General features: G+C 38.1%; 1 protein-coding gene across 2 annotated transcripts in view; it reads left to right on the forward strand.

Moving 5' to 3' along the window:
- Nucleotides 1–6724, forward strand: part of LOC135533107 (major facilitator superfamily domain-containing protein 12-like) — a 38083-nt gene extending 31359 nt beyond the window's left edge. For both annotated transcript variants that reach the window (XM_064960517.1, XM_064960516.1), the window contains exons 7-12: nucleotides 3867–3959; nucleotides 4116–4286; nucleotides 4678–4772; nucleotides 5990–6120; nucleotides 6278–6343; nucleotides 6472–6724. In XM_064960517.1, coding sequence (XP_064816589.1) covers nucleotides 3867–3959; nucleotides 4116–4286; nucleotides 4678–4772; nucleotides 5990–6120; nucleotides 6278–6343; nucleotides 6472–6566 — 651 coding nt within the window. In that variant the 3' untranslated portion in view covers nucleotides 6567–6724. The remainder of the gene's footprint in view (nucleotides 1–3866; nucleotides 3960–4115; nucleotides 4287–4677; nucleotides 4773–5989; nucleotides 6121–6277; nucleotides 6344–6471) is intronic.
- The last annotated feature ends 3557 nt before the right edge of the window (nucleotides 6725–10281 follow it).

The raw sequence follows: 10281 nt of genomic DNA on the forward strand, positions 1-10281 counted from the left end.
CCTATAACTATAACTATACCTATAACTATACCTATACCTATACCTATACCTATACCTATAACTATACCTATACCTATAACTATAACTATACCTATACCTATAACTATACCTATAACTATACCTATAACTATAACTATACCTATAACTATACCTATACCTATAACTATACCTATAACTATACCTATAACTATACCTATAACTATACCTATAACTATACCTATAACTATACCTATACCTATAACTATAACTATACCTATACCTATAACTATACCTATAACTATACCTATACCTATAACTATACCTATAACTATACCTATAACTATACATATACATATACCTATAACTATACCTATAACTATACATATAACTATACCTATAACTATACCTATACCAATAACTATAACTATACCAATAACTATAACTATACCTATACCTATAACTATACCTATAACCTATAATTATAACTATAACCTATACCAATAACTATACCTATAACTATACCTATAACTATACCTATAACTATACCTATAACTATACCTATACCAATAACTATAACTATACCTATAACTATACCTATACCAATAACTATAACTATACCTATAACTATACCTATAATTATACCTATAACTATACCTATAACCTATAATTATAACTATAACCTATAATTATAACTATAACCTATAATTATAACTATAATTATACCTATAACTATAATTATAACTATAATTATAACTATAATTATAACTATACCTATACCAATAACTATACCAATAACTATACCTATAACTATACCTATAACTAACCAATAACTTTTCCAATAACTATACCTATAACCTATAACTATACCAATAACTATACCTATAACTATACCAATAACTATACCTAGAACTATACCTAGAACTATACCTATAACTATACCAATAACTATACCTATAACTATACCTATAACCTATAACTATACCAATAACTATAACTATAACCTATAACTATACCTATAACTATACCAATAACTATACCTATAACTATACCTATAACTATACCTATAACTATACCTATAACTATACCTATAACCTATAACTATACCAATAACTATACCAATAACTATAACTATAACTATACCTATAACTATACCAATAACTATACCTATAACTATACCTATAACTATACCAATACCTATAACTATACCAATAACTATAACTATAACTATACCTATAACTATACCAATACCTATAACTATACCAATACCTATACCTATACCTATAACTATACCTATAACTATACCTATAACTATACCTATAACTAACCAATAACTATACCTATAACTATACCTATAACTATAACTATACTAATAATTATAACTATACCTATAACTATACCTATAACTAACCAATAACTATACCTATAACTATACCTATAACTATAACTATACTAATAATTATAACTATACCTATAATTATAACTATACCTATAACTATACCAATAACTATACCTATAATTATAACTATACCAATAACTATACCAATAACTATACCTATAATTATAACTATACCAATAACTATACCTATAATTATACCTATAACTATAACTATACCTATAACTAACCAATAACTATACCAATAACTATACCTATAACTATACCTATAACTATGCCTATAACTATAACTATACCAATAACTATACCTATAACTATACCTATAACTATACCAATAACTATACCTATACCTATACCAATAACTATAACTATACTAATAATTATAACTATACCTATAATTATAACTATACCTATAACTATACCAATAACTATACCTATAACTATAACTATACCTATAACTATACCTATAACTAACCAATAACTATACCAATAACTATACCTATAACTATACCTATAACTATACCAATAACTATACCTATAACTATACCTATACCAATAACTATAACTATACCTATAACTATACTAATAATTATAACTATACCAATAACTATACCTATAACTATACCTATACCAATAACTATAACTATACTAATAATTATAACTATACCTATAATTATAACTATACCTATAACTATAACTATACTAATAATTATAACTATACCTATAACTATACCTATATAACTATACTAATAATTATAACTATACCTATAACTATAACTATACTAATAATTATAACTATACCTATAACTATACCAATAACTATACCTATAACTATACCAATAATTATAACTATAACTATACCTATAATTATACCTATACATATAACTATAACTATACCTGTACCTATACCAATAACTATACCTATAACTATACCTGTACCTATACCTATAACTATACCTATAACTAACCAATAACTATACCAATAACTATACCTATAACTATACCTATACCTATAACTATAACTATACTAATAATTATAACTATACCTATAACTATAACTATACCTATACCTATAACTATACCAATAACTATACCTATAACTATAACTATACCTATAACTATACCAATAATTATAACTATACCTATAATTATACCTATACATATAACTATAACTATACCTGTACCTATACCAATAACTATAACTATACCTATAACTATACCTATACCTATAACTATACCAATAACTATACCTATAACTATAACTATACCTATAACTATACCAATAATTATAACTATACATATAACTAGAACTATACCTATAATTATACCTATAACTATAACTATACCTATAACTATACCAATAACTATACCAATAACTATACCAATAACTATACCAATAACTATACCAATAACTATACCTATAACTATAACTATACCTATAACTATACCAATAATTATAACTATACCTATAATTATACCTATACATATAACTATACCTATAACTATACCAATAACTATACCTATAACTATACCAATAATTATAACTATACCTATAATTATACCTATACCTATACCTATAACTATACCTATACCTATAACTATACCAATAACTATAACTATACCTATAATTATAACTATACCTATAACTATAACTATACCTATACCTATAACTATACCAATAACTATACCAATAACTATAACTATACCTATAACTATACCAATAATTATAACTATACATATAACTATAACTATAATTATACCTATACCTATAACTATACCAATAACTATACCAATAACTATACCTATAACTATAACTATACCTATAACTATACCAATAATTATAACTATACCTATAATTATACCTATACATATAACTATACCTATAACTATACCTATAACTATACCAATAACTATACCTATAACTATAACTATACCTATAACTATACCAATAATTATAACTATACCTATAATTATACCTATACATATAACTATAACTATACCTATACCTATAACTATACCAATAACTATAACTATACCTATAACTATAACTATACCTATACCTATAACTATACCAATAACTATACCTATAACTATAACTATACCTATAACTATACCAATAATTATAACTATACCTATAATTATACCTATACATATAACTATAACTATACCTGTACCTATACCTATAATTACAACTATACCTGTACCTGTTATTGATGTAGAACCAGGACCTTGGCTGTACCTGTTATTGATGTAGAACCAGGACCTTGGCTGTACCTGTTATTGATGTAGAACCAGGACCTTGGCTGTACCTGTTATTGATGTAGAACCAGGACCTTGGCTGTACCTGTTATTGATGTAGAACCAGGACCTTGGCTGTACCTGTTATTGATGTAGAACCAGGACCTTGGCTGTACCTGTTATTGATGTAGAACCAGGACCTTGGCTGTACCTGTTAGAACGTCTAAGTAACACAGTTTCCTGTCTCCTGTTCCAGAAATACATTGCCACTATTCCCCTGGTGATGTACGTCAGTGGCTTCGCTTCCTCTTTCATCATGAAGCCTATCAGCAAACTCATCGGCAAATGTGTGAGTGTCTGTCTGGTCTATTTCAAATCTGTTCAGTAGTTTGTCTCTAACTGTAATACACATAACACAGTAGATTTTATGGATTTGGTTTTCAGTACATCTCTGACACTACATTATTGAACTAATATTCGTGTCTTGCTCGTCTCTGATTGGTAGATGACCTACTTTGTGGGCCTGCTGCTGATCATGGCCTTCTCTTATTGGGTGTTGATAGACGACCAGATGGGTGACCGGATCTACGGGGCGTCCGTCCTTCTAGGGGTGGGGTCAGCTACCATCCTGGTGATGTCACTCTCCATGACCGCTGACCTCATCGGGGACCAGACGGTTGGTGTTAATGGAGTTACGGTCTTCAACTAGACCCTTAGTTACGGTATTCAACTAGACCCTTAGTTACGGTCTTCAACTAGACCCTTAGTTACGGTCTTCAACTAGACCCTAGACCCTTAGTTACGGTCTTCAACTAGACCCTAGACCCTTAGTTACGGTCTTCAACTAGACCCTAGACCCTTAGTTACGGTCTTCAACTAGACCCTAGACCCTTAGTTACGGTCTTCAACTAGACCCTAGACCCTTAGTTACGGTCTTCAACTAGACCCTTAGTTATAGTATCTTATTATAGTTATAGTATCTTAAGAATCTTAGGGCCCGATGAGTTAATGTGTGAGACTGATGGAGTTTGTTTTCGTGGTTGTGTAACTTTCCCTGTATTTCACAGCAAAGTGGAGCGTTTGTTTATGGGGCGATGAGCTTCACTGACAAGGTGGCCAACGGAGTAGCTGTTATGATGATACAGACTCTACACCCCTGCCAGTGAGTGTGTGTGTCTGTGTGTGTGTGTGTGTGCCTGCCTTAGTGTTGCGTGCGATACCCACGCTTCTCTACTTTTTCAATACTACAACATGAAAAACGGTTTGGTACTCGAATTTGTGTTAAGTTCAGTACTTCTTTCAAATGTGTCACGGATCAAATCAAATGTGTCTTTCAGCACAGCCAGCCCCTTATTATAGAGAACCGTGCCTGTTCCACTAACTCACTGCTAGCCTGGGAGTCTGGGCTGCATCATGCTAGCTCCGCTAACTCACTGCTAGCCTGGGAGTCTGGGCTGCATCATGCTAGCTCCGCTAACTCACTGCTAGCCTGGGAGTCTGGGCTGCGTCATGTCAGCTCCACTAACTCACTGCTAGCCTGGGAGTCTGGGCTGCATCATGCTAGCTCCGCTAACTCACTGCTAGCCTGGGAGTCTGGGCTGCATCATGCTAGCTCCGCTAACTCACTGCTAGCCTGGGAGTCTGGGCTGCATCATGCTAGCTCCGCTAACTCACTGCTAGCCTGGGAGTCTGGGCTGCATCATGTTAGCTCCGCTAACTCACTGCTAGCCTGGGAGTCTGGCCTGCATCATGTTAGCTCCGCTAACTCACTGCTAGCCTGGGAGTCTGGGCTGCATCATGTTAGCTCCGCTAACCCACTGTTAGCCTGGGAGTCTGTGCTGCATCATGTCAGCTCCACTAACTCACTGCTAGCCTGGGAGTCTGGGCTGCATCATGTTAGCTCCGCTAACCCACTGCTAGCCTGGGAGTCTGTGCTGCATCATGCTAGCTCCACTAACTCACTGCTAGCCTGGGAGTCTGGGCTGCATCATGTTAGCTCCGCTAACTCACTGCTAGCCTGGGAGTCTGGACTGCATCATGCTAGCTCCACTAACTCACTGCTAGCCTGGGAGTCTGGGCTGCATCATGCTAGCTCCACTAACATGATTATGTCTTATGAAATCAGCCAAAATAAGCTCAATAACTTGGACATTCATACACTCCTATACCTGGACTACATATGTATTCACCTGTGTTGTGAATAGACCCTAGACTCCATATGTATTCACCTGTGTTGTGAATAGACCCTAGACTACATATGCACAGGTGAATAGACCCTAGACTACATCTTGATCCACCAAGTTTATCAATAGAAATGAAGAAATCTAATAGAAATTCTTCTGTAGTAAACTCCTTTCTCTCTTTCTCTCTGTCCATCAGTTCTCAGGTCTGCTGTCCAGCGTGTGTGTGGTACTACCACTATGTCATGGTCATAGCAACAGGGGGCGTGGCCGTCATAGCAGCTCTCAGTCTCTGTACCATCCTTGTATGGCCTATCAGGATCGTCCACCGTGAGTTTCATCACATTACATTAGAACATATAAAGTAAACTCTGATCTTGTTGTTTTTCAGGATCTCTTTTTAGCCTACGAAGGGCTAGTCTTCCTTTGGATGTTCATGTAATAATGCCCTACATGTGCTGTGGTGCTGATTTGTTTCCTCTTTCAGAGACCGACGTGAAGAACATAGACAATCCTAACTACGATTGGGTGGTTTCAGTGGGGCGGGGCCAGGGTGAGGGCTTTCAAACATTTTACTCAAGAAATCCCTTCTCAAGGTGTCCATCCAGTATGTCAGTAGATGTGTTTTAAACCTTGCTTCAACCCTAATGCTTTCGGGTGTGGTGCTGTTTTTCCTTCCAGACTCTGGCAAGAAGAACCAACACAAGGAGAACATAGACAACCCTAACTACACTCAGGAAGCGGGGCAGGGTGATTGTGCCAGTGTTAGGGGTTAGGGCTGGGCCTTATAACATTTACTAAACAAATCAAAATCAAATCAAGTGAATATCAAATTTCAAATCAAATCTAAGTTTATTTGTCACGTGCGCCGCCAAATACAACAGGTTTAGACCTCACAGTGAAATGCTGACTTACAGACTCTAACCAATAGTGCAGAAAAGGTGTGTGTGTGTGTGTATGTGTGTGTGTGTGTGTGTGTGTGTGTGTGTGTGTTTAAGTAATGAAATAAAACAACAGTAGAGAGACATTTGAAAAAAGAGTAGCAAGGCTCTACACAGACACCTGTTAGTAGCAAGGCTCTATACAGACACTTGTTAGTAGCAAGGCTCTATACAGACACCTGTTAGTAGCAAGGCTCTATACAGACACCTGTTAGTAGCAAGGCTCTATACAGACACTTGTTAGTAGCAAGGCTCTATACAGACACCTGTTAGTAGCAAGGCTCTATACAGACACCTGTTAGTAGCAAGGCTCTATACAGACACTTGTTAGTAGCAAGGCTCTATGCAGACACCTGTTAGTAGCAAGGCTCTTTACAGACACCTGTTAGTAGCAAGGCTCTATACAGACACCTGTTAGTAGCAAGGCTCTATACAGACACCTGTTAGTAGCAAGGCTCTATACAGACACCTGTTAGTAGCAAGGCCCTATACAGACACCTGTTAGTAGCAAGGCCCTATACAGACACCTGTTAGTAGCAAGGCTCTATACAGACACCTGTTAGTAGCAAGGCTGTATACAGACACCTGTTAGTAGCAAGGCTCTATACAGATACCTGTTAGTAGCAAGGCTCTATACAGACACCTGTTAGTAGCATGGCTCTATACAGACACCTGTTAGTAGCAAGGCTCTATACAGACACCTGTTAGTAGCAAGGCTCTATACAGACACCTGTTAGTAGCAAGGCCCTATACAGACACCTGTTAGTAGCAAGGCCCTATACAGACACCTGTTAGTAGCAAGGCTACGTACAGACACCTGTTAGTAGCAAGGCTACGTACAGACACCTGTTAGTAGCAAGGCTACGTACAGACACCTGTTAGTAGCAAGGCTACGTACAGACACCTGTTAGTAGCAAGGCCCTATACAGACACCTGTTAGTAGCAAGGCCCTATACAGACACCTGTTAGTAGCAAGGCCCTATACAGACACCTGTTAGTAGCAAGGCTACGTACAGACACCTGTTAGTAGCAAGGCTACGTACAGACACCTGTTAGTAGCAAGGCTACGTACAGACACCTGTTAGTAGCAAGGCTACGTACAGACACCTGTTAGTAGCAAGGCTCTATACAGACACCTGTTAGTAGCAAGGCTACGTACAGACACCTGTTAGTAGCAAGGCTACGTACAGACACCTGTTAGTAGCAAGGCTACGTACAGACACCTGTTAGTAGCAAGGCTCTATGCAGACACCTGTTAGTAGCAAGGCTCTATACAGACACCTGTTAGTAGCAAGGCTCTATACAGACACCTGTTAGTAGCAAGGCTCTATACAGACACCTGTTAGTAGCAAGGCTCTATACAGACACCTGTTAGTAGCAAGGCTCTGTACAGACACCTGTTAGTAGCAAGGCTCTATACAGACACCTGTTAGTAGCAAGGCTCTATACAGACACCTGTTAGTAGCAAGGCTCTATACAGACACCTGTTAGTAGCAAGGCTCTATACAGACACCTGTTAGTAGCAAGGCTCTATGCAGACACCTGTTAGTAGCAAGGCTCTATACAGACACCTGTTAGTAGCAAGGCTCTATACAGACACCTGTTAGTAGCAAGGCTCTATACAGACACCTGTTAGTAGCAAGGCTCTGTACAGACACCTGTTAGTAGCAAGGCTCTGTACAGACACCTGTTAGTAGCAAGGCTCTATACAGACACCTGTTAGTAGCAAGGCTACGTACAGACACCTGTTAGTAGCAAGGCTACGTACAGACACCTGTTAGTAGCAAGGCTACGTACAGACACCTGTTAGTAGCAAGGCTACGTACAGACACCTGTTAGTAGCAAGGCTACGTACAGACACCTGTTAGTAGCAAGGCTACGTACAGACACCTGTTAGTAGCAAGGCTACGTACAGACACCTGTTAGTAGCAAGGCTCTATACAGACACCTGTTAGTAGCAAGGCTACGTACAGACACCTGTTAGTAGCAAGGCTACGTACAGACACCTGTTAGTAGCAAGGCTACGTACAGACACCTGTTAGTAGCAAGGCTACGTACAGACACCTGTTAGTAGCAAGGCTACGTACAGACACCTGTTAGTAGCAAGGCTACGTACAGACACCTGTTAGTAGCAAGGCTGATTGAGGTAGTATGTACATGTAGGTATGGTTAAAGTGACTGCATATATGATAAACAGAGTAGCAGCAGCGTAAAAAGAGGGGTTAGCAGGTGGTGGGACACAATGCAGATAGCCCGGTTAGCCAATGTGCTGGTCTGGTCGGTCGGGCCAATTGAGGTAGTATGTACATGAATGTATAGTTAAAGTGACGATGCATATATGATAAACAGAGAGGAGTGTCGTTGAAAATCGGATCAAATACAACGCATACCAGAACTTGTGAAATCAATCAGGCTTTAATACAAGTGTATAGCAAGCCGGAGTGCCCCGCGGAACACACACCTTTTTCTGAGTATTCGCTCTGATTTATACACATGCAACATCTGAGTCCATCCCACATGCAAATGAAGTTACATTCCAATCCGTGCATCCTGCTTGTTCAGCCCAATCACGCCCATACCTGCTTTCCGTCAGATTATAATGATGACAAGACCCTTGCTTTGTTCCTGCACTTAGCTAAATGCATTCTTTTGTTTGTGTGTTATATATGATCAGCAGACTGTGTCTCCTCAGTTTCTAGCGTGTCCAGCTATACTAAAAATACTATACATTCCTCTATTTTACAACCCTATGCTTTGGCTCTGCACTTAGCTCAATGTGTTCCTTTGTATGTGTGTATTTTATGTCCTAAAAATATGCGAGCTATGTCTATTGGTCATCAGTTAGTCATTTGACTGACCCCCTCCTTTGTATATCCCTCTGGCCTTAGGTGCCAGGATAGCTGGACATACCATGTGTCACCTTCCCTTCATGTGGTCTGTTTTTAGTGTTCAACTTTTCTATACATCTATGGCCGCCTCTGCTATACAATACAATATACAATGTATTTTACCAGAATGGCAAATGCACTCTATAAGTGTATCTCTCTATTGTGTTACAGTATTTATGCTCCTCCATATATGTACATTTTCTCCCAAAGTAGCAGCAGTGTAAAAGAGGGGTTGGGGAGAGGGCACACAATGCAAATAGTCCGGGTAACCATCGGTTACCTGTTCAGGAGTCTTATGGCTTTGAGGTAAAAGCTATTGAGAAGCCTTTTTGTCCTAGACTTGGCACTCCGATACCCCTTGCCATGTGGTAGCAGAGAGAACAGTCTATGGCTGGGGTCTTTGACAATTTTTAGGGCAAACATGGATTGACCAACCTCGGGTGGAAGGTTGGCCTACCTCGGGTGGAAGGTTGGCCTACCTCGGGTGGAAGGTTGGCCTACCTCGGGTGGAACGTTGGCCTACCTCGGGTGGAACGTTGGCCTACCTCGGGTGGAACGTTGGCCTACCTCGGGTGGAAGGTTGGCCCTGACTGAGGTGGAAGATTGCCCCTGACACACTCTGACAAGAACAACTTAGACAATTCTGACTACACTACTACACA

The sequence above is a fragment of the Oncorhynchus masou genome, unplaced genomic scaffold (genome assembly GCF_036934945.1).
Source record: "Oncorhynchus masou masou isolate Uvic2021 unplaced genomic scaffold, UVic_Omas_1.1 unplaced_scaffold_2220, whole genome shotgun sequence".
Taxonomy (NCBI): domain Eukaryota; kingdom Metazoa; phylum Chordata; class Actinopteri; order Salmoniformes; family Salmonidae; genus Oncorhynchus; species Oncorhynchus masou.